Genomic DNA, 26,535 nt, shown 5'->3' with positions numbered 1-26,535 from the left:
ACCTGAGAATATGAGCTTCAAACCCCAATGTAAACTTTACCCTACTTAGGAACTTCACAGCGCTTTGCAGACAGCAAAGGTTTGCCTTTGCACAGCAGTGAATGACCATTTGTGAAAAAAAGCTGCAATTCAAGAACCCAAAAACTTGTTCCATTAAAACAGGCATTTAATGTAGTTTTCAGATTTGATATTCTGGTAGACTCAGATCGATTAGGGGCAAAATTACAACATTGTTATGATTTTCATCTGGTTTGGTAAGATTTCACAAGGCTCTTTATCAAGCCGAAACAAACTTTTTGACCCAGCTGTTTAGCCCCTCACCTGTGGTGGCACTGCACCAAGAACCACTGTAGAAAGACAGTAGGTCAACAACACAAAACTAATTCCATACTGTCTTTTGGCAAGTTTGCCAAATCTTTCAAAAATGGGCTCAGCATCAAAGAAAAACAAGGCAGACAACTGCAGAGACAGATTTTTAAAATTTTTATATATACACACATATATATATACTCAAGGTGGGTCAGACCAAATGAGGCTGTTATATCCGAGAAGTGGCACATTCTACTTAATTGCACTGATGTCAGGACTGCACAGATGTCCAGCATATGAATATTTTTAAGATATGAATAACCCAAGTTGTATTAATACGCAATTATTGTACAATTAAAGCTTTTGATGCGGTCTCCAGTCCACTTGGCATTCGCATCTCTATTCACATCACACCAAAGTTCGCTTCAACCAAGACCTAAGTTTTGAGGCGGACCTAAGTTCACTTTTTTTTATCTGCGTCAGAACTTGAATGTGCATTCATACCTCCCTAAATGAACCAAACTCTCTGGATAAACAAACTATAGCCACATTTACACTACCTTTTCAAACCATGCAGATGCGGGGACAACAGTTGAGTTTAAAGGGCATGCACAACTGAACCGGTCCGTGCCAGACACAACTGAACCACATGAAAGGGGTACTAGTTCATCAGAAGTTCAGTTCTCTGAGTGCTGCTTCAGATCTGTTCTCAGATAATAAAGAGCACATGAGCAGACAGTGTCATCTCCTTACAATCAGCCTCCAAAATCATGAAACTTCAGTCATAAAAATACTAGCTTGTCTGCCGTGCTACATGATTTCTAGTAATGATTCTGCTTAGCAATGTGATGAGTCTCAACATCCATTGTTGATTCCTGCGTCTATAAGCCCTGATTACTACCATTTGTTGTATCCAGTTCCCAAAAGCTGACTGTCAAGTAAATTCACCGAAGGCTGCCTTTGTCACCTGACTCTCCGCAAACAACAAAATATCACAATAAAAACAGAACATAACTTCCTGAATGTCACGGGCACCGCCATGTTGCTTTGCTTAATTACCTCTAAAGAGCAGTAGTACCGTATATCACTACTAGGAGGAGAGGAACCATGCTAGCATGGTGTGTAAATGGTCATAAGGAACTGAACGTGGCACGGTTAACTGATCCAAGCTCGGCATGGAACGGTTTTCAGAAGGTAGTGTAAATGGGGCTTATGCTCCCATTAAACCAGACTAAACAGGGCTGGTATGAAAGAACCCCTAATGTCATGGACAAGAATGTACTAGGATTTCCCTTCCAAGGAACGGTCTCCCTATATTAAATTACTTTACAGTATATATGGGAAATATGCAGTTATTGTGGAAACTTAATCAGTATATGTTTTATTTCTAAATGATATACCAGTAAAGGATTATAATGGATTTAACCCCTTACATACAATCAGAATGTAGTTAGAGCCAAACGCTCCTTCATTGGGGTTTGTCACTGACAGAAAAAGAATCAATCTTGCAGTGATTACCAACACATTCTACATATCAGTAGTAGATCTGACAAAATACAGGTAAAAGGACAGTAAAAAAACTCTTTTTTTAAACTTATGTTTGAAAACAGTCACCGCATCTAAGTGTAAACTTTCTGTTAGAAGTGTTGGTTGCCACGAAGGTTATGTTTTTCTTCCTACAGAATATATTCAAGCTGTTTAAACAGGCTAGGTTAAAACATGTTTTGACTTTATACATCTTAAATTTTTCACTTTGTCAAAGCTCACTAATTCCCGAATAGAGGATTTTGGGAGAAATGTGTCACAAATGTAACTGATGTAAAAATGTTCTTTAATGGGTTTCAGAAAGACTTCTCTTTTTTGTGAAATTATAAAAGATTTTTAGGCTGTTTTCTAACATATGAGGGTAATAGGCTTTAAAATGGAAATGCACATAAACGAAGTTCACTTCAGTTTTTTAGAGAGCATTAATGTGAAGCGAAACTGCAACAAAGACCCAGTCCCTTAGATATTTGCAAAACAAATAAATTCTCTCTTATCGTTTATAGCCCACCACCGTGCTTTACTGCATAAAATTGATATAAGGTGCAAAACTATTAAACAAGTCATCATAACTCCACTTTGAACAGGGTAAGTGTGGGAGTGCGGCAGGGAATAATGGCTTTAATCTGTCTGTTGTTTGTCTCATGGGCATTAAACACCATCTTGATATGAGTGAGACTACAGTGCGCACAGGAGGGGGTCCTCATAATATTTAATAGGTCATCAAAGGGAATGGAGGGCTGACTGCTGACATTTGCCTGGATAGTTAGGAGAAAACCCCAGGAGTTGTCATATGACTCATTACCAGAACATAGTCAACTTGGCTGCATCATCGTTCAAGACTATCTGGCAGAAAAAAATGATAATAATAATAATCAAGCAGATATGACTATTCAAGTCCCATTAACTTACATGGAATTTCTGGTCTCCTCACTGAAAATAGAGACCAATCACTTGATAAAACCCTATTATTGCTAATGTGAATTAAGTTATTTAGTTGGTGTCATTAGATTAAAAAAAAGATCCATAAACACTACAGCCTAATAGCATCACACACTACATGATAAACAACAATTCCCTTGAAGAGACCGCATTTTGACATCACTACCTTTAGACCCCCCTGCCCACGTCTTCACCTTCTACACCTGGCTAAAGATTAAAAGTTCAAGCCTTGAATATTATAACCTTTCATTTCTTCTCATTTGGAGCTTCAAAGTTTTACATACAAGAGACGAAAGGGTGGCTGGATCAGCTGCTGACGGTCTTTGTAGAAAGCAGCTATTTGTCATGATCATGGCACTGATGACTGGCTTGATTGTTCATTCCATTCACCTTTCTAGCTCCACCCAATTTTTCATCACCATTCATCTGTGTCACCTGCTTCAGTCTTGATTCAACCTTCCTGCTCCCAGCCATTAGTGCCGGATTATTCGAGCATTTGGTGAGAGTGGGCATACCTGTTTGTGTTCTGATTGCCTGGTCCTGGTCTGTTCTGCCTTTGGGCCTGCCTGTTCCATTCTGATCTGTTTGCCTGACCTGTACTCAGACTCTGGACTGCTGGATTCTACTTCCTGACACCGACCTGGATTTCTCTTTAGTACCTCTTCAGATCGGCAGATAGTAATGCCTTCCTTCATCTGCTTGGATCTGACCTCCTTCCAGTTCTGCATTCTGCAAGGCTTCAGTGTCTGAAACTCTCTGGGCGTTCGCAGTGTGGTGTTGGTAGCCATTTGGATGGAATGCACCTCCTCCTCTGGGCACGGGCTGAACTTTAAGACCAGGGTAGTGACTCACGCGTTCGTAATCATCCTACGTCAGAGTTTTTCTCCTGCAAAGGTTCCTGCCTAGACCTCCTTGCAGTTACTGCAAATCCACCGTTTTTTGATTTTTGATTATTGGGTTCTATGTTCTGAGCCTTGAAACTGTTGTAGATGATAATAAGAGTAAGTCTGTGAATTTGAGATTTTAGATATTGGAAGTGCAGATATTGGAAGTAAGTAGAATATCCAGAAATTATACTCAAGTAGGAGTAGCACTACATTATAGTTTAAAAAAAAAGTAAACCAAAAAGTTTACTTCTACTCATTATAACATCATCTTTAATATTTAAAAAATAAAGTGGATTTACACAACATATCATTATGCCACAATCCATTATATACATTTTGGACATCCAGTAACAAGAAACGCTACTATATTTTCACTTGACCTGTAACTTACAGAGCGAGATCAGCACATAGAAAATGAGATTAAACTTATGAATATGAGAACAAAAAATGTTATGTAAACATTGACTGTAGATCTGTGTCTTCCTAATATATTTTTGCTTAAAACAAAGATGTTATTTAATGAGTAAAGTTATTCATGACTGGCAGAGTAGTAAGATATTTTACTCAAGAAAGAGTTTTGAAAGTCATAATTTTTTTTACTGAAGTAAAAGTAAAAAGTGAAAAAATGTGAATAGTTACTACCTCCCTCTGTTACGTTAATAGCTGTTGATATGTAATATGGATTAAGACAATACTTTCTTTATTAGATCTTGATCATGATTTACTTTTAATGCCAAAGATTTGTGATTATAGTTAAGCACAAAATATTAACCTGTAAAACTGATCAAAAGACGAGCTCCGTTTCCCTTTTTGTTCTGAGTCGAAATTTTTGCTGGGTAGCTCATGTTTAGAGTTTGCCCGGTGGCTGAGCTGTTTTTGTTGTTTTTTTAAATGTGTTCAATCTGTTAGGATTTCTTGAAGCAAGACCCAAAAAGCATTCAAACAGAAACGAGAAGTAAGGCGATTTGAAAACTTAAATGACAAGAAAAATAAAATTTACAGCCTTGCATAAACAGTTCATTGAGCATGAGCAAAAATTGGGCTTCGATACAGGAATGGAAACAGGATTGTACTAAGGAGATGTGATAAGAGGTCTAAAAATCAGGCTAGGCAATGTTCAAATGAACAGAATAATAATTAGACTGACTGCATAGTGCTGTGGCAAGACAACTGAAAAGAACACGAATGGAGCTGGATAAAAAATATAAAAAATAGGAATTTCACAAAAACGAAGTAATAAAGCGAATACGGCCTGACAAGAATAAAACAGATGAGGAGCACAATAAACTACAACAACAATGCTGAAAAAAATATGAACCCATACAAACACCATAAACCGATGCCTTATTTCCGTGACACAGTCCTCTTAACATCCAAAAAGCTGCATTGTTGGGCCACAGGGTGTGTCTAAAGTGCTCACTGGTTTGATCATGTGTATACAAGATTGCACTGTGATGGACTAAATACTGATAGTTGGGGTTCTCACTTCTCAAAAAAAAAATTCTCATTATATATAGCAGAATAAAACATATTGTGACAGAAAAAGAATGAAGAATGATGTTTCTCTTGTCAAGATGATTGTAGTGATCCAGTTTTTAGATAAAACTGAATCTTGAAGGGGCAGAGCACCTATCACATCATGATGTCAAAGCTGCAGATGGACTTTCTGATAAAACTTGTAAAACCTCTTGCTCAGCAAAGTCTATCCCCTATCCTGCATTCAATCTCCTTTTTACCCATCTGTTGTCCAGACATATGACTGATGGTACTATCTACGACCTCATTCTTATTCACCACAGCATCAGGATAAGTTTTGCAGGAGCAAGTACAGTAAAAGGTCAGTTTTGTCAGTAAGTCAGATCCACAGATGTCACTTCCAATAGGTCAGACCACAAATATATATAGGGTTTTTTTGCATTCTCTTGAAAATAAAAACTTGTCCAAGGGACAAACAAAAGAAGTAGTGGACCTGCCTCCTACTTTATGTACCCTGCAAAAACTTCTGCATTTGTGTCTTGGTATCCGAGCACATATCTTTCCAATTACCCTCTTTTGGTCACCATGGCTGCTTCACCGCCTCCTTAGCAGGTCAGCATATAGCTTAAGGCTGATTTATACTTAGAATTCAGGTCTTTTGCGTGTGTGTCGCAGTGAATGCAAAATGTGCCCCCACCCCTACCGCATACACTGTGCTGAACCTCTCCAAAATTGTAGGTGACCACAGACACGAGCCATCTGATTGGTCAAATCTACATCCACTCTACACAATGCGTAGTTCCTGTTTGGTTGCTTGTCGCCTTGTTTTTTTGTATGACCGCCATTGTGGAAAAAAACTTGTGATGATGGACCAGTTAGAAGACCACCAGAATGCTGAGACCCTTTTTCCACATGGATCCCCACTCTTTTTTGCCCTTTCTTTTGTACCTCCGTTGTTGCAAATATATATATATATATATTTATATACATACGCACATGTATACGTAGCTATATATATATATATATATATATATATATATATATATATTTAAATATATATATATGTGTGTACATATTCGTTATAATTTAGCTTTAAAAAAGGATTTGATCTCTAAGTTCATATCTCAAAATTCTAGACTATCTCAGTCAATTGCTCTAAAACTTTGGACAACCCCCTCACTGCTGCACAAAAACAGCAGCACTCAAATGCCTCTTGCACATTGATTCCATTCCCGAGGGCCCAAACCAATTTCTCTTGTTTTCAGACATCGTCCCTCCCAGAACCTGAAGTGGCCATCAAAGACATTCATCCATCCGCCTGGGATGACTATGACTGATCTTGCCACCAAACGATCAATTTGTGTTTTGCTCCCTTTCTCCCTCTTTCTCCTGTGTGGATTTCTTTCCCTCTTTTTCTTCCTGTATTTCATCTCCCTGCTGTTTTCTCATGTGCAGTATATGATGAAAAAGCGAGAGGGCAGATCATTTGACGTTGTCGCATGTGAGAGTTACAAGGCAATCACTGTTTGACCTTGGAAAACAACAAATTCTAATTTTCATCCATCTATATTTTGGACACATGTATAACTATTTCAGCAGCAGCTAACAGATCATCCATGCAAACAAACTGTAATTTTTCACAGGCAAGAATGAACTTGCCTGTGAGTGAAAAATAGTCGGGAAAGTAAGTACTGCATTCTCAGGGAATTGATTTCCAATTTTATGAATATGAAATTTCCACTAGATGCTAATATATCCAGGCATAAAATTATAACATTTCTAACTTGAATATAAGAGTGATGAAGGTAAACTGAATTTTGAAAAATCATTAAAAAATCTTGCTGGAGTTAATGGGTACAAAATCTTTGGTTCAGTTAAATATATATATAAGATGTGCTTCTAAGTTGTTTCCAATAATTTCTCACTCCAATCCAGGTTAGGTGACCAGGTGAGTCTAGTAACTTTACTCTCCTACTCCTAAACTTCTCCAACTCTTCCTTGGATGCTGTTTTGTTTGTTTGTTTTTTTGTTAATGAATTAACTGTTTAATCTTCAGATCCTTATCAAGGATATTCTGTTACATTTTTCATTGTTCAACCTTACATCATATGGAGCCTTATGCTATGATGTGTTTACAGATGCAACTATTGTTAAAGTGCTTTTTGGGTGAATTTGTAGTGCCATTCTTTATCCATTTAAATTGTGTAAAATGAAAAAAAAAATATATTTAATTATTTGGTTTTCCTCAAGGTCTGCAGCACACAATACCTTTTCAGCAGAGGGGGTCTTGTAAGTGTTCATACAGGCAATTTCTCAATGTTTTCATGAAAAACACTATTCCTTACACCTTCTGAAACATGGTCCTAATGGTAGAGACACTGAGAAGTTCAGGAATAGGTCTGTTACCAATGCCATAAATATGTTGTTTAATAAGGTTGAAAAGGTCTTAGGAGAGCTGTTAGCTTTTACCCATTATGTCATGCTTCTTGCTTAATATCTGGGTAATGAGAAAGCTTTTATAGACCATTAATTAAAACTAAACCATACAATACAGGAGACATTGATTGCTTTCTACATACCAATAGATATTAGGTGTTTTGTTGGTCATCTAACAGCACATATTTAATGATTTTTTATAAATATCCATTCTCTTATTCAATTTTACCACACAATACTTAATTAATGAGCTAACCTGTGTTTATTTGTTCATATAAGTACATGTTTTAGGGTTGTTACAGACTTTTAGGTATAGCCTAAATAGAAATATACTGTCCATACTAAGGGAAATGTTGAATTCTTTAATATTTATTTTCCAGGGCATAAGTAGTCTTCATCATAAAAACTAATAAAATGATCTTAAAAATGTGGAGCAAGTATCACATTAAATTTGCCTAAACAGTGCTGTAAGTATCCCCTTCATTCATTATGCTGTAATTAAACTTGATTCTTATCCTGGAGTCTAACATTTTCAGATTCCTCCAAGGCATGATAGGTGATGATGAAGATGCTTGAAAGATCCGTTATTCCATTTTGTAATTGCACAGAGCAGATTGTTGGGTTGGATATGTCTGTTGAAAGGCAGCACAGAAACATTTGTTACCAGATGTGAACAATAGCTGGCATTGTTTATTTGGGTGTAATAAAAGCTTTTAAATGTGTGGGTTTTTTGGGCAGTCAGTGATGCATGTGTGTGAATCTGGTTAAGGAAAGTAAAACTGGATGCGGGTTTTTCATATGTATATAGGTATATATTCCTGTGTGTTTGTGGATGTGTGTGCTTGTGTGTGTGTGCAAAGTAGGGGTTTCCTTTTCTTGCTATTCTCAGACAATTTGTAAAGGCTGTTGAAATCAGGCCGAATCCCGTGGAGCAGCTGGAGCCCCTCCATGATTGATAAACGCAGCGACGAGAACTTCATCTCCCCGTGAATGAAGACAAAAGCCCTACAATGCACAGCCAGTGTGTTACGCCTTTCTATCGTTAAGTGTGGATCGCGGACCTGCCCCGGTCCTCAGCTGGGGGAGTCGGGGCGCCAAGAGGGAGGTCAGGACCCAAACTAATTACCATTTTATGACAAAACGGTTCCTTTGTTGCGGTTATATAATTGATTTACCTTTCAGGGGGAGATCATTATGGAGTAGGCTGGAGAGGGGAGGGATTAAAAGGGTTCAAGAGGGTTTAAGCCTCAGCTGTACATGTGATTAAAGTCATGAAAGAAGCATAGTGATACAGTGCGACTACAAATACAAATACATCTTGAAACTTTATGAGTTTTAATTTACAAGGAAATATTATGACATTGTATTTAAAAAGAAAATCAATAATAAATCACTTTTTGATGCAAAAAAATCATTGATATGATTTTCTTTCAGCTATGATGTTCAATCATGGCAATGAAAGTCAAGTCAGTGATAAGTACACTTTATAAACAATATCTTCCAATGTCATTTGGCACATCACAGTCATATATGGTTGGAGACATGTTCAGATGGCCTCTATCTCAGTATTTAAATTGCTTTTTGTGTTTGTTTTAATTTATCTGTTTGTGATCTATCAAGAATGTGCTTTGAGTGGCGTCAAAATCAATAAGGGCTGATAATTGTTATATTTGCTCATGATATTGTCCATGTGAGAATGCAAATTTGAAAATCTAAGTTTATGGTTATAAGGTGTTTAATCATATAAACTATATAGACTTTTTAGTAGTTTTGCAACAAAAAAAAAATCTAACAAGTTTGAATGCTTTTTCTTTGAAAAAACCCTATTATTATTCCTGTGTCTGCAGAGGTGATGTCCCCAAAATGATGCTGCCACAACCTTGTTTTGCTGTTGGCATGGTGTGTGTCTGTCTTTTCATGTAAAGCCACATGTTAGCTCTGTCCACTGCAGGTTTTGAGCCAACAGGACTATTAATGACTTCCTAGAACAGCTAGCAGTGGTGTTTAAAAAAAAACTAAACACAGATAACACAAATTTTTAGCTAGTAATTACTGGAGGAAAACATTGCATTAGATATCATTTGGGTTAATGAGAGCCAAAGGTGTCAATTTATTCGTAGGCCCCATTTTTGGGATTTTATAAGTGGACTGTTTTGTTCTTTTTTTTTTTTCTTTTTTTTTTTTTGTTATTGGTTGCTTATGGTAAATCTCAACAGAAAACACTGGGGTCTCTGTTTGTAACATAGCAAAATGTGAAAAAGTCAAGAGGCACAAATATTTAAAGTTAGTGTATAGCTCTTTGTTTTATTTTATGAATCAAATATAAATAGCTTTAAAATGACAAAAAATACCCTCTTTTATGCTCCTTTTTGTTGCTTTAAAGCATCACCAAAACTTTAACACTTTCTGTTAAGAATACACTCCCCACCATGTTACAGGCATTAGTTTATGAGAGAAACATTCTTTGTTTTTTATTCAAAGAGAACTGTTGCCTACATACATGAATCCTTGACCAATTTAACGGTTTGTGAAAATTGGAAAGTTTCAGTCACTAAGTGAAATCTATGACTCTGCCTCCATTTAGCAAAAAACTTAAAAAGATTGTTTCTATTTTAATTCTAGACTCAATTTTAGACAGTGGATTTGGGCCTAACATTTTAACTGCCACTAGACACATGATGTATGAGTGAATATTAAGCATCAAATATGTTCCCAAGTCATTTTTCGCTTGTTATTGTTGGTGTGGAGATGGAGTGAAGAGAAGAAAAACTGTGCCCCTTGGATCCCTTGGGAGTGTGGAAGCCCTATCTTTATTCAGATTATTCCCAGTGAAGTTCAGAAAGAGATATCAATCTCACTTTGAGGTGCTGCGCTGTCATTTGTTTGGAAAAGATGCGGCGTGCTGCTCAGATGACTGTGCCAATTCTTCAAATCCCACTTACAGTAAGGAGTTCACACATACATGCATACTGTGCACTGAAGAACATCTGCCACTTCTCTGATTCGCTGGGATCAGCAGCACAGGAGTCTGCAGCTGAACGTCTGTCCGTATCTGAGGGCTTAGAGTAAAAACGACTGTTTGACCTTAACAGCTGAGGAGTTTATTGGCTTAAATTTTCCATCTCTATGTGACATATAAAAAGTAAATAGGATCATGAAAAAAGCATGTTCCATGCTTTAGATATGAGGATGGTGGATAAATTTATTTTGTTTTTTTAGATTAACTCTCAGTCAAACTCTATGAAGGCCTTAGAGAGTCACTGAAAAAGAAAACCAGTCATTTTCTTTTAACATTAAAATCATGCAATTAGTATTCCAACTTGAAATTAATTTTCTAATTGTATATTTTAAATGTAATTATTATAGAAGAATTGTAAATTGTATTTATTAATACATTATGCAATACTGGAATTTGAAACTGTATTTTCAAAACCTATTTCTAAATTGACATTTAAAAAGCAAAATTTATAAATCTGATTACACATAACTTTCATAATCAAAGATTCAAAAAGGTTATTCCTTTTCAGTTTCCATTTATTTTTCAACTCCTTTTTGAAATTGCGTTTTCTTTTTCAACATTTCCTGACCCTTCTGGTCCTTGAGCACACTGACACATAATAAACCAATAAGAGCTGCTCTTCTTCATACTGTTATGTTCCAACTGTGGCTGTCTAACCAATGAGAAAGCTGTTTATATCTAAACGGTAGAGCAAAAATAAATTATTTCAAAAAGGATTAGAAAATGCACATTAAAAAAGCTGCTCAGTGGTGGAGTGGGTAGCATTGCTCTCTTGCAGCAAGAAAGTTCCGGGTTCGATTCCTGGCCTTGGGTCTTTCTGCATGGAGTTTGCATGTTCTCCCTGAGTATGCATTGGTTCTCGTTGGGTACTCCTTCGTCTTCTCACCATCTAAAAACACTTGACTCTTAAGTTAATTGGCTACTCTAAATTCTCCTTGTGTGTGTGAATGGTTGTTTGTCTCTGTGTTGCAATGTGATGGACTGGCAACCTGTCCAGGATGTACCCCACCTCTCGTCCATTGACAGCTGGAGAAAGGCACCAGCACCCCTCACGACACCTTCAGGGATGAAGCGTGACAGAAAAAATTGATGGATGGACCTTAAAAAGGAAAATGGAATAAGGAGTAAAATTAGAAATTTGTTTTCAAATTCCTTGTTAAAATGTTAATCTTGAAATTAGCGGTTGTGTTTTTCAGTGACTCTTTAGATCCTCCATAAAAATTTACAGAATGAGGTCAGATTTCCTATAGACACGATTCAAAAAAACACAAAGGAAAGAAGGAATTTCAGCCGTAACCATTTCAGAAAAAGTAACTTTATACTAAATTGACCTTTTTGTGAAAATATATGAATCTTATTAGCCTATAGTCTTAACTGTAGCATATTCAAACATTTTATGTCTTCAAACTGGATTCTAGGTCATTTTTCTACGGTGCAAATTTTCTCTATATTATTTTTATTTTCCTCATACCAGCTTTCATTTTCCTTAATATAAATTCAATTTGTCCTTAATAATATCATTAAGTAATTTAATTTGATAGCTCCATTACCTCAAAGTGATTGAACTGAGTCTGGTTAATTTGCTTTTTGTTGTTTGTTGTAAAATAACACAAAATGACATTACATGCTGCTCTTCACTAACCTAATGGTATTACTGTATGCCCATGGATGTGTAAAACTACACAGAACTGCAACCATTTGGGTAAAAGTTTTTCTGGTATACACTGGTGATACCAGGTGGAGTGTGCACAGCTTAAACTCTCCAGAAGAACCACCTAATTTAGAAACCACAAAAGCTTTTTACCTTTTAGAGCTGGGCCTTTTTTAACCAGTCATTTTCAAAACATGCATACATTAAATCAAAACATTTAAATAAACAAAACATTAACCTGGAGGGGTGTGTTTGAAGGGTGTCAATTAGCAAAGATGTCACTTTCCATGTATCTGGTGATGTGAATAAAAAAACAAAATTTGACAATGGGAAAGCATATATTTTACTTTTTTCCAATCTAACTTGATAAAATGTAGTAGCCTTATATTTGTTAAGCAGAAAATGGATGAAAGAACATATCCTCAGTTAAAATAGGTAAAAAGAGGAATAAATGAACAGATATATCATGCATACAGTATAATACAATCCCTATAGTAACTTCCTCTTTAAACCAGCAAACCCCCAAAAACATGTTTGTTTAAAAATGTAGAGGGTACTTAGTTGGAGAGTTCTGGGTTAATGACAATTATTGAAAGATAGTAGATAAACTTGAAGGAAACACATGTTTGATGTCCTTGGAACAATATCCCATCATTAATTATTTCCACACATGCAGCCAACGTTGACCTCAATTAACTCCTTACTGGGTTCCATTCTGCACATGCTGAATTTTAGTTTGATGTTTGCTAACAGAAAAAAAACTGATTCACTAAAGATGATATTAATTCAACCTATAGGGCATCAGAAGTTGAGAAAAACTTGATGGGTGTTGAAATTGCTATGTTGCTATTGAATATTAAAATAACAATACTGGTTGCGATTAACATTCATTTTTCCTTCAATCATCCTGAAGCCCTGACTACTATGCACATGTTTTACCATCCCAGTCACTAAAATCTTTCTCAAGTGGCAACATAAAATGAAACTTAAGTCCTTCCAAATGGGCCAATATAGATATATAAAGTAGTCTCCAAATGGTCCTTTTTAAGTTATTTTTCACACACTTTGTCAATGATGTGATGATATGTGCAGTTATAGTTTTACAGTGTTATTTTTTTCATTGTTGTTTCTATTTGTAATTTAAGTTTTACATGGAATCTCTCTATTTGATTTGGTTTTTCCTGCTCATACGCCAGCATGCCAGGTGCCCAGCCTGGTTGTGTTGTGGTTTTAACAAGGCAATGGGCCGTGCAGGCCCCACACAGGGATTCCGAGCAGAGGCTTTGCCCTCACATGCATTCAGTCGGGCCCACTTTACCAACACTATTGATTGCAGGTGATGTCCTGGACTCTGTTCAGCTGACCTCAAAGGGGAGTCAGATACATCATTGTCCACAGAGGAACCTGTGGGACCTTACAGAAACAGCACATAAGCTAAGCTGCCACACTCTGTCCAGCTAATGCACCTGTCTGTTCTGTATGCATTCTATGATTCCAAACAGAGGATGCCATGAAAAAAAAAACATGTTTCAGCTGTTGGAGTGATCACACATGCGTCACGGATTTCTAAATTAATTCACCTTTTCCTTTTGCTTGCTAATTACAAATATTCATACACAATCCTGTCAACATTAGGCCTAATTTGTGCTCTGTACCTCTTTGTTTCTTACACACCTCATAGCAATTGATGGATATCCAATGAGACGCAGAGTCCCAGCCAAAGGGAGCAGCTCTGCAGCTTGTGACATATCACTGTGACTGGGGGGAAGTACGCCTTAAATTAATTAACATCGGACCTCTTGTAGCTGTTCACTTCTGTAAACAAACATTTTAATATGCGGTGATTAATTAAATCTGCCAAGCTCCTCTGCCCCTCCCATGGATCTTCCTTCACTCTTACTTTCGCCATCTTGTTAAAGAGTTTATTATACTGGGTGTTGTAAAGATTTGTATAGCTGCATTGCATCTAAATACATATTTTAAATCAGTTATCTGGAACCTATTGGATGATATTATCATTAAAATTCATTATTTACATCCAGAATTACTACCTTTGATAGTTAAAAGTAAAACCACCTTGCAAAGATATTAATATACTTTGAAAAATAAAAAACTTTTTATACACACTTCTGTCTTTTATTAAAGAGAGGAAATAAGAGACTCATTGTGAAAGTAAACCTTCAGAAATCAACAAGCTATTTGGGGAGAGACTAAACATTGTGGCAGGAACAGGTGAAATAAGAGCATAACTGAACTTTTTGGCTCATATCATGATCACTGTACTCGTCCTAAAGACAGCTTGCCCTCATTGGAACATGGTGGTGAGCGCATGATGCTTTTGATGACTTTTTATTACTGCATAGAAGGGGAAGCTGGTCAGATTTGATGGGATCATGAAAAAGCAATCCTGAAAAAGACCTTTTTGAGGGTGAAAACAATAGAGTAGAGGCTTTCCTTCCAGCAGCAGCATTAAACTCACATCTTGGGCTACATTTGAATGGTTAATATTAAAGTAAATCCATTACAGTCAGAGTCCAGATTGAAATGAAGTTAATAATATTTGGCAAGACTTGAAAGGAGACAAAGAAGGATGGGAGGGCTAAATAAAAATGGATGCCACACCTTTTAGACTGTGCTAATAAGGAAATGTAAGCCTTGCATCCTATTTGCTCCCATTTAAAGTTGTTCACTATTTTTTATTACTTCATTCAGATTTCAAATATTGACTTTTGTGTTTGAAACGTAACAAAATGCAATAAATTTATGAAGCCCTGAGCAGTTCTGCAAGGCACGATTATATAGCCCAGATGTTACTGGATTTTTATGATTTATCTGGCTGTATGAGAAATAAACCATCTCCAAAATTCGGGTGGTCCTGTGTCCAAAATGCAATAGACATGTGTGGTCAAATAAACAGCCAAAGTGTTGAGATTTTAGCATTTCAGTATATGAAAGATAACTAGAGGTGAGCTGGGACCAATCTGTTTTTATGATTGAACAAGATGTTTTAATGAAATAAAGTGTATTTTTTTGACTGCCTTAACTCTTTATGTCTCTGCTAGACATACTGTACGTAATCAAGATTTTATTTTTCCATTTTTTTAATCTTTAAATCCATTAAGAGCATACATGGTGTTAGAGAAAGATAAACAAGGGAAAAAGAAGCTAATAGAGCTGAATCTGTGAGCCAGCCAACACAATCCCGTCAAATACTTATGGATTAAGATTTGTTTTTAAGTCAAGATAAATTCAGGCACTTAATAAATCCCTTAAATTATCTACAGTGGATAGTTTTGCATTTATCACATCTGAAAAAATGAATAAATGAATGAAAACACTGCACAAGTTTATGGAAATCCACATCGGCAGGCAGTGGATGCAGACTCAAGGGGCATCGCTGCACAGGTAAGCTGCTTTTGGAGGGTTCATGTAAATCCTAAAGTCCAAAAAGTCAATTACTGGGGCATCTCAAGCGTGTGTTACTGAAAGACTCTGATGTTTTATTGAAGAGAGGCTTTAATTCATCTGGTTTCTCGGCTCCCTTTCATGCAGCTTGGAGAGGGAGAGCATAGTAACTCCTTCAGATGGCCAGTGTCATATATCACACACACAGAAAGAAAAGTCGAGGGATGGGAGAACACACACTAATGCCCAAAAACAACTCTCAGGTGGTCTGCTTCACTCCACTGACCAGACCATTACCCCTTACACACACACACACTCACACACACAAAGTTCTCTCATTGTAGACCACACAGACTAAACAAAAAATACCTGTCACCTATTTTTAAGTATTGATATAAAAACTGATGATAATCATTAAATCTGACCAAATCCGGTTTTTTTGGCACATGTGGAAAGCATTCTTGCTCTGCCTAATTCTCATTGGAATATTCATAAGCAAACGCAGACCGATGCTCAGTCTGGCTCTAATGTCTCCACAGCTGGAATTAAGGCTCATGGTGGCATTGCCCAGAGTGAGGCAGGCAGACAGCTTATTTTTCCAACGTGATTAGCCAAACTGTGGCGCTCATATACAAATGGAAATGGGATGTGCATGAGTGTGCCTCCTCTTCTCATCCTCTCTCTCCCATCTGTCAAGACAATAGATTTTAATCTTTAATCCATGAGCAGCCATTGGATGCTGGAGAATCACAAATTAGAGATGTTTTTTTTTTTTCTCTACGCTTCTTCCTTTTCTCCATCTCCTGCCTCTTTCTTTTGCTTCTCCTGCCCTTTTGTCTATCAGTCTGCCAGTTCAGACCCTTCAGCTATTCTCGCGCTCAGGATGTTAACACACAAAGGTGTTGCCACAAACAACTAAACACTGAGCAGAGACATGGAGATGGAGAGAGAGAAAGAAAAAACAAGACACACATTTTAAACACTCGTTCTGTGCCATCATGGTGCCATATGACACTGTCATCATTTGGTAATTAAACCCTTGCTGGCTTTAAATATGAAAAGCTGGCAAGAGTTGATGATGATGATACTGGCTGTCACTCAGCCCAGATTTTAAACAAACCATCCAGACACCAGGCAGGAAGCATATTGTTCCATTGTTGTCTTATTTTAGCCCATCCATTTCCCTTCAGATGAGGAGAAGCACATTTTCCTTCCATGCTTTTATTCCCTGTGCTTGAATACAGTTGTGGGATTTGACATGGGCATTATGGCTCTCTGTCCAGAGTGTCATGGTCTAAGGAGCGGAAATAGGCAAGATATACCTGAAAATATGAATCAAAGAAAACAAAAAAATTCTCTAAAATAATTTTTGTTTTGGATGTAATTGGAAAAAGTATATATCCCATGCAAAAAGTAAGCCATGTTACATAGCATGTATTGTCCTTCAAATGATCCTAAAGTTGGTGTGTGATTCAATGTATGATTCTAAATAAAATGACTGGATTTATGTATCTCTATTTCAGTATATTAGACCTTAACATGATATCTAGGGCCCTTACCTTTCAAAAGCCAGTATTGGTTTAGCATTTGGACCTCAAAATAGAGAAATAAATAAAACAGTTTTTAAATCTGCACTTTTCCACAGTCTTTTAAGAGAAATCTTTATTTGTTCATCAATATATTTTTTTTTTAATCTTTCTGCATTAGAAGTTGTTTTTCTTTTTTTTTTCTTTTTTTTTTTTCTTTTTCTTTCTCATTTGTTTGGGATTTTTTTTTCCACAGATCTTCAAAGGGAAGCCAAGATATTGGTCTCAAGTATGGTTAAGTGTAGCATTGACAGAAAAAGAGCTTCACCAGGACACTAGTCTTGCACGAGGCAGCACTGAGTAGTATCACTAGTGATAAAGAGCTTTTTGTTTTATTAAGTCAGAAAAGAAGCAGGGAACTAATGTATCCCTCATAGTTGATACAAAGGAAAGGCACAGGCTGGTGAACAGGGTTCCAGTGGCCTCAGAGTGAGGAAAGGGAGGTGGTGCCAAAAGAAAGAGGAGCAAGCAGGGTGAAAGGTATGAGGTGTGTTTAATGTTCAGCCCATAGGCAAGTGGGACCCTATTAAAAAAAAAAAGAGAGAGAAATGGGGAAGGGGGAGGTGGCTGGACTGGAGTGTGAGGACAAAGAGGAAATAAGCAGGTGAGAATACAAGAAGTGCACAGATACCTTAACATCAGCCTACCCTTTGCACAGATGCTGCTTTCCTTCCTTTCCGGGTGGCCCTCTCACACAGAGTAGACACTGTTGACCAGCCTGTGCCATAAAGATCTCTTCCCCTGTAACTAACATCACTCCCCTCTGTCATTTCCCATTCTATATCTCCTCATAACCCATAAATGTGCTGTGTGTAGAACTGAGAAGCTTTGCAATAACTTTGATTTCATACAGATTTATGACATCCTTAGATATGTTCCTTTTGTTTTAAGGTTCTATGGAGACTTTTGTCTACTTAAATTCTTTTTTTTTCACTCTTTAACCAGTATTTTTTGTTGTTGTTATTGATTTGTTTGTTTAAGCACATTTTGAAAATATAAGCTTATATATTAACCCTGCATGTGCTGGAGATTTCTTTCTTTCTTTCTGATAAAAAGTAGTTGTTTCTATCCTCTGTTGTCACTCTCTCAAGGGGAAATTGCGGCCTGCAATTTGGTATATTGCATCTGGTATTCATCAGCTCACCTTTATTGCACAGACAATAAGGTCAGATATATTATGACCTGGATCTGATGTTTGTAGCAAAGTTCCCATGAAGAAATAAAACTGACTGAATTCCACACAAATGGGTTTTGTTTTAATCCTGCAGAATTGAAATGAAATAAATTATATCTATTTCAGTGAGACACGCTCATTAATCACACAGTTAACACAGTTGGTTTAAAATATCAAGAAATAAACTTAAACAGGGGGGGAATAAAAAAAATTAGATATTTAGTTTAGATTAGAGTTTAAAATACTTTTTAAAAAAAATTTACTTGTCTTTTTTGAGTTGCTCACATAGACCACATTTGCAAATAATCGATTTAACATTTATTTCCCTTCTGAAGATTCTTTTTTTATTCCCTTTTTTGCATGTGAAAGAACATTTTTTCTGTGTCTTTAAATCCATGAAACTAATTTAGATGTGCAGCACGCCATGGCGTTATAATGTTTTCAAAATCTGACAGAAAAGTGGCCCTCTTGTCTAAATGACATTTTAAGTAAGGAACAGATCACTTCCATCTGAGTATAAAGCGCTCCACAATATCCATTACTGGTCCTTGGTCCAGTGGCAGCCTTATAGCCATGTCTGAACTTCAAGCACTGTAAAGAGTCTTATAACACAAAATGTTTGTTAAATAGCCGATAGAAAAGCTATAATCTTTTAATGTTGGCTTTATGGCTTCACCACGCTCTGCTGTTCTTGTGGATACTGTAATATTGCATTTTTACTGGTTATTCATCTGTTAATGTTCCACTTACTAAGTTTTATACTCTCCCTTTATACATTTTTAGTATACTCGGACACTGTTAAACACACAAAGAAACTTTACTGTATAATAAGCTTTTCTGACTGCTCAGTTCTGCTGCAGGTTTAAAGAAATTCATGCATAAATACAGGACTAATTATTGTATCATTCATCAAGTATTAAGATTAAGAGAAAACAACCATATTATTAATAAGATATTCTATTTGTATAGGAACAAGATCATATTAAAGAATAAAGAAGGGAACAGTACAGATTCATTTTCATCGCACTGTGTTAAGGGGTGCATCTGTATGCAAAATAAAGTCTTATTTTTTATTTGTCGTTGGCGAGTTTTAGACTTCAATTTAATTCTGACTTTTTTTTTTTTTTTTTTTTTTTTTTTTGCTCTCTACTTTATCAGTTCGTAGCTCATTGGAGCAGGGTTGCTTCCTCTTTTTGTTGTCGCCCAAACCGTTTAGTTTTGGATGATCGGTCAAAGATTCTGACAACCAGCGGGGAGAAGCGCGCACACCCGGCCGGGGAGTGAGCGCGGGAGGCCGGGCAGATCTACTGGGCTGCGTCGGAGGGAGACGCTCCATTAGACAAGGGAGAGCCATGCCTCACAGCGCGGGTCGATCAGGTAAAGATCTTTGCGTCTCTGCCTCACACTAATGTCAGCATTTGTTTTCAGGTATCAGATATTTGCTTAAAAAATTCATCTGAATGTTATTCAAGCAATTGAACAAAACAAAGCATTTTTTTTGTAAATGATTATGGTTATGATTATGAAAAGGTAGGACAATATTATTATTATTATTATTATTATTATTATTATAATTATCTTTCGAATATTTTTTGTTTATTACCTTAATTAAAGATATAGATCACTACCTAATTCACCTCTCAATTTGGGGGGTTAAACTGGGAAAGATCAATGGGAAAACTGTTGTAATGATCTAATTAATTATGGCAAAATTAAAAGCAAGTACAAAATCAATCTGGGATGGTGTCGAGAATAGAGTCAAATTGATATCCATCTGCTCCCGTTATAGAGCACATGAATAGGCAATCTGAGGACGCAGCTGATATCCTGCAGAGTGGCAGAGCCTATCCATATGGCTTCCAGTGTCAGGAGACTCCAAATCATTGTGGGATGCTGCAAGGGACTCCTGATATGATGCTGATGTTTTAACTAATAGGTGAGGGGATACAGATAGAAAACTGAGGTTTTCTTCACTCTGAAGGGTCACGGCCTGCAAAGTTTAGTCGTTTATCTTAAGTCTATAGTTAGATTTTTGCAGATATAATGCATCGAATGCAATAACTTTTTTTATATTCAAAACGTATCAGGGAAATTGCAGATAGGCTGCATTGTTAATCTGTAATTATGCAATAGGCCTACATTTATATATTCAGGTTTATATTTTAAGGTAAATAAAACTTCATATTGAAATATTATAAATCATCCAAAAATGACTTTAGAGTGCTTATGGGAAGCATGAATGGGTTCTGATGACTATCAGAAAACAAGAGCCTTATCGATCGGTGCCTATGCGTGCATCACGGCCCATATGTTTGTAAACGGAAGTAAAAGATTTGCTCGCCTCTCCATGAGAATTTGTCACCCTCCACTACATTTACATCTTTCAACTTTTTCCTTATCCATTTTCCTTATAGATCATCACAAATTAACTATTTTCTAATATTTTCTATTTTTGTTTAGTTATTCTGCTTTGTTGCTTGCTTTAAAAACATTTAAATCATTAGGAATTATGGAAATCTGTGTGACACTAAAGAGTCTGAAACACTTTAAAGCTGCTGTTCCAGATATCTTTATTGCACAAAACCCGAAAAGGCTGATCTCTCCATGCAGGCCCTTCAGTGGCCCGGACCTTTTTTTTTTTTTTTTTTTTTTTTTTTTTTAAGAGGGAGGGCTGAAGTCATGACTAACAGCTTCTTAATCATCGCGCCGTTTGTTTTGCTGTACCGCCGTGACACGGGGACGTTATGGAAGCAGTGCGGAGAGGTATACGGGGGCAAATAGGGCTGTTGTGGGCGAAATAGCAGCAGCTTTAGGGCAAAAGTGCACTGACGTGTGAAATTACAGCCGATGGTGCTACATATTGTACCAGAAGCTCCTTTCCACCCCCTTTCAAAATGAAAAAAAAAAAAAAAAAATGCAGAAACAACAAGAGGGATCGTCCTCAAACTTGTCCAGAGGGGAACGATGGACGCACCGAGCAGCCATTAGTCTATTAAACTTCTCGAAAACAACAGCCACTGATGGTAACGTTACTATATATCTGATTAAAATCAAATCTAAGCAAATCGATGCAAATAATAAATTGTGTGGGTTACACTATAGAAATTAACTTTGGGTAGACCATTATAATTACATTAAAATCAGGCACATTGGTTTAGGTAAGATAACGGCTCCCTCATTATTGGCTTCTTTGAAAACACTGCCTACTTTGGCATTTTGAATCAAAAGTATTGAAAGACTTTGGTTCAATAAAGTGTTATTGGTGTGCAGCATGGAGCAGATAGTAGTGGCTAAAATATTTTTTCATCTGGTTGGTATTTTGAATAAAATTAACAAAAAACTTAGAGAAAGTTTTTAAAAGGGTGACTTTAATGGTGTGGTGAGTGGGGACTCCCCTTTCATTCCTTCTTTAACTTTTATCACAGCTAATTGATTTTTAGTAAATAGTCATGAAAATGTTCATAACTTTGTTAACTTTCTTTAAATGGAAAATTATTTTCCTTGTTGACAAACCAATTTTTGCAATGATATAGCAAACTGTTCATTTTCAACCAATAACATTATTTCTGTATATTTAATTTGCTTGGTTTTTATCTATATTTTTGAGTAGAAATTATTAAAATCCAACTAAAAGATACTTAAATACATACAATTTCCATGAATTCAAAATTGTACTTATTCAGCGAAAAAAAATACAATTCAGTAGTTTATTTTATATCTACCAAAATTAATAAATGTTTTGTTCTTTTCTAGATCTAGTTCTAACTATTATGTTTTATACTGACCTACACATGGAGTTTGTATCATTTATATTTAACTAATCAATGTGACAAGTAAGGTATTGTCAGTTAGCCAGTTGAGGTAAGGGCTAAATTATTACTGAAATAGAGATAAACCTTAAATTTAATATGAGAAGCAAAATATTTTCCCTGAAAACCTCAGCTAATAGATGCTGCTTATTTGCATTAAGAACTTCCTGCATGAGGCTCATATTGTTGCTTGATCTAAGGTCTGTTGGAGTTGGATGCAAAATACAGCTCTTGCCACAAAAAGCAAAAAGCATTTTCTGAATAGCAAGTGTTATGAAAGTTTGTTACTTACAAACTCTCATAAGGCCAGAAGTGACAAGTTGATATATTTACAATTATTACAACCTTCATGTGGTCTGCTGGCCACTGCACACAAAGGTCAACATCTTCATTAAATTGTTCCTTTTTTTATATATTTCTCCAAATAGGTGTTAGGAGTTAGCCATTATTGGATATTACATCTACAACATGTTACATCAAATCTAAATGATTTAATAATACTCAAAACATTACGAAATTCATTTTTAAGTGTAACAAATCGAGCCCATACACCTAAGGAGGTTGCCCACTTGCTCTGGTAGAAAGGGAAAGTAGAGACATACCAAGGCAAGGCAAGGCAAGGCATATTCATTTGTATAGCACAATTCAGTACAAAGACAATGCAAAGTGCTTTACATGATTAAAATATAGGAAAATAAAACAGCATTAAAGCAAGTAGGGAAAAAATGCAGAAACAAAAAAGAACATTAAAAACAGTTGGACTAAAGAAAATAAAAAAGTTGAACTAATGATGTTTCATTTGAACTGTTTAACTAGAACTACCAGCCTACATAGGCTTTTAACATTTATTTCTAAAACATATTGCTTGACCTAAAATAATTGATATTCTTTCTTTGATCCTTTGAATAACAAACAAACTGTTACCTATAAATTAAATTAGTTTAAATAATAAAATAGGGAACTATATTTTCTAATTAAAAATATTGAAATCAATCAGAGTAATCCAGTTACGCAAATGTAATTGCTTGAATTTTGACTATTTGTTTTATAAGGGAACGTACTGATAACCTCATAGATGTTACTCCAATCTCTACATATCTTAATTTACGAGCATCTTGAATGTTTTCTTTTCATTTCTTTTTCGACTTCCGGAGGTGATTCGGGCGCGTAATTTCCCCTCCGCTTCAACCTTTGGCCCGGCCGGCCTCAGCAGCTCCAGCTTGCATGTAGAAACCTCCGCACAGCGGGCTGTCTATCCTTCTGTATGAGCGCCATCTACAGAGTAGAAGCGAGCACAGGCAACTAGATGATGATGATGATGGTGATGATGATGGCCTACTGACTGACTCTCTTTCACCTTCTTCTCTGAACATATCCGATCAAATGCGCACACAAAAGGCAGCCTACAGAAGAAACTATACTTTCTTGTCACTTATAGGAGTTTTTTTTTTATTGAATATTTTTAAGCGAACCAGGCAATGAATCCACAATGCAGGTGTGTAAAAATCTGAAGTATTTTGTTATGCAATCCAAATAAAAAAAAATGTTTCTTGCATCCAAACATGTAAGCATCCCATATCGGTTCTTTTCGTGTAAACATCTGATAGAACACATCCTAACATCTCATCTACTCCAATGCCTTTAATTTCCTTGATTCTTCACCCCAAAGTCTCATCATTTCCCATTCCGTCTCCCTCCCCTTCCTGGCTGTCGGATGCAGGGACCTCCTCATTTGAGCTGCAGGTTTTTTTTTTTTTACGTTGGCGAATCACAAAGTGTTGGAATCTATTGCCTTTGTCTGACAAGTCATCCATCTCTATGCAAGGGGATCTGTGGGATGGAGGTAGGCAAGGAGGAGAGGAGGGGGTTTTAGTGGGGGGTGATGGGGGGGATCTGTGGGACTGCGGCTTTTAGAAACAGACACAGGAGAAGAGGGGTTTCATTCTAAACCCAAAGCTTCATGCAGGCACAGCCCCGTTCCGGAGGTTGAAGGTGGACGCAGTGCTCTGTCTCCTCTCTGTCCATGTTGCTGTTGTCATCTCCGCCCCTTATCTGACTGAAGCGCACAGCACCGCCGGTCCAGCACGCTGTCACAGGAGAGAAGGAGGGGGGAGAGGATTTTCTCTTTTTATTCCTTTCTTCCTTCGTCTGAGTGGAGCCTCACAGTTTATATACCGGCTCGTTTCGTTTCCCTCACGATGTCCTCCAAACAAGCAGAGTGATACAAGTTTTAGAGCCAAATGTTGAGGCAGCCGGTGCGCTTTGCACACGCGTGGGTCATGCGCTGCACCTGACAGGCTCTCTTCTATACTTTTTTTTGTTTTTTTGTTTGTTTGTTTTTTAGGGGAAAAAACTTAAGAAGTTGAAGCACAAGCGGACTCCATCCAACGCGGACAGTTTTTTTGTTCTTCACCAAAACAAATCCCTATTTATTAATTTTTTTTATTTGTTTAAAGCTGCATCACAAAGGCGAAACGGCGACCACAGTCGATTACCTTTCTTTCCTTTGCTATCCCATGGATATTCACTGCAAAGCAGACCCCTTCTCGGCTATGCACCGTGAGTATGCTAAATTAGTTTATAGAGCGAAACATCTCTGTGATGTGGCTCCGGCTTAAATTAGATTATCTGCGGAAGTTAGCCAATTCCCACAAAAAAAGACAAGACTAACGATTAAAAAGATGCACATCTTAAATAGATTGTGGTTTCAAAGCTTTTTGCAAACTTTTTTCAATTAAAAATCTCCAAAGGTTTACTTAAAACAAAAATTGCATGTTTTCTTGCAACCTTCTTATGAATGCATCTTTTTTTCTTATAGAAATTACTTTTTTTTATTAATACATGTAAGTTCAAACCACAGAAAAATATTATTCATGTGACTAGGAATTTAAAAAAATATATAGCTATATATGCCAAAATTTTAAGACAGGCTTCACTGAAACATGTGTATGTTTTTACATTATATTATTAATTACTAACTTGTAAAGCTTCTTATTTAAATTATGAACACCTCGATTTAAATACAGAGCTTTTTATTACCTGGGGCAATAGGAGCCTCATTGTGAGCAAACGAGATCTCGCTGTGTGTAAATGCAGGTAAACGTGTCCCATTATTCACTATTTGTTTCACTTTAAGGTGAGGGTAATGCAAAGTGAGCTGGTTCATTGTTTTTCTTCTATCCTTTCATTTTTATTTTTTTCTTTACTCCATAGACCTATGATATGGGTAAAAGAAGACCCGGGCTGTCACTAAATTATTGATATGCCCTCCTTCGCACAATCCGCGTTGGTAATATGAGTTATCAAAGCTTATTTTAATTATTTACAATAATTGTAGCGAGGAAAATTAAACAGGTAGGAAACATGATAAGTACGACATGTGTTAAGCTGCAGAGGGGGATATGCTCATGGGGGAAAAAATATTATTTAAAAAAAAAACAGGATTTTCTTTTTCTTCAGTTTCCTATATGATAAAAACGAAAAATATTTATTTTATCAGCCCATATATAAAATAATAATAATGATGCTATACTCTTTTTATAAGATTTTGATGCAAACTGAAAATTGCATTAAACGGACATGCATAAACAGCAGTGTGCGTCCTGTCTGCGGGTATGTAATGTTATGTCCCCCTCCTCGCGTTGTTGTTGTATCCCACGCAGGGCACGGCGGTGTGAACCAGCTCGGCGGGGTGTTTGTGAACGGCAGACCCCTCCCGGACGTGGTGCGGCAGAGGATTGTGGAGTTAGCCCACCAGGGCGTCCGGCCCTGCGACATCTCCCGACAGCTACGGGTCAGTCACGGCTGTGTCAGCAAAATCCTCGGCAGGTAAAAGAGAGGATGGCCCATCATCCAGTGTGTGCGTGAGCGTGCGTGTTTTTCAGGCATCTTTTGTTTTTTTGTTTTTGTTTTTTTTTTTTTTTTTGTAGAATATATATATGCGCATCTTGATCTCTCACAGCTTCAGCCAAGATCTCTTCTTGAGCTTTCATTTCATTCATCATTCTTTAATTAAGTGGCGGATTTTGCCTCCTCGCAATGGAAAAACGTCACAATATTGTCAAAAAAAAATGGAGAGATTCTTAAACTTTTATGATTAAAAGAAACATGAGAATGTGTAGGAATTCAGATCCTATTTAAGTAATTTGCAGTTCATATTGACAGGGGAAAAAAAACACATGCGAACATCTAAATAGGTTTTTTTTTCTTAAGAGCACCAATAATTTTGACATATATTTTTTTCAGCTATCAGAAGGCATTTCAGAGGTATTTCATTTCACACACACTGAATGTTTGTCA

At 36.7% G+C, this 26,535-nt stretch overlaps 1 protein-coding gene across 29 annotated transcripts in view; it reads left to right on the top strand.

Annotated features, from left to right (window-relative positions):
• Positions 1-24,144: 24,144 nt before the first annotated feature.
• pax2a (paired box 2a) overlaps positions 24,145-26,535 on the top strand; it is a 34,053-nt gene continuing 31,662 nt past the window's right edge. For 3 of the 29 annotated variants that reach the window (XM_038293032.1, XM_038293041.1, XM_038293046.1), the window contains exons 1-3: positions 24,147-24,795; positions 25,881-26,064; positions 26,482-26,502. In XM_038293032.1, coding sequence (XP_038148960.1) covers positions 24,753-24,795; positions 25,881-26,064; positions 26,482-26,502 — 248 coding nt within the window. In that variant the 5' untranslated portion in view covers positions 24,147-24,752. Of the gene's footprint in view, positions 24,796-25,880; positions 26,065-26,481; positions 26,503-26,535 lie in introns of those variants that run through there. The other 26 variants (XM_038293047.1, XM_038293036.1, XM_038293057.1 and 23 more) reach the window with 22 other exon arrangements.

Source organism: Cyprinodon tularosa, unplaced genomic scaffold, assembly GCF_016077235.1.
Source record: "Cyprinodon tularosa strain WSP-4 unplaced genomic scaffold, ASM1607723v1 ctg32, whole genome shotgun sequence".
Lineage (NCBI taxonomy): Eukaryota > Metazoa > Chordata > Actinopteri > Cyprinodontiformes > Cyprinodontidae > Cyprinodon > Cyprinodon tularosa.
Note: the sequence above shows the minus strand (reverse complement) of the source record. Positions and strands in the feature narration are given on the sequence as shown.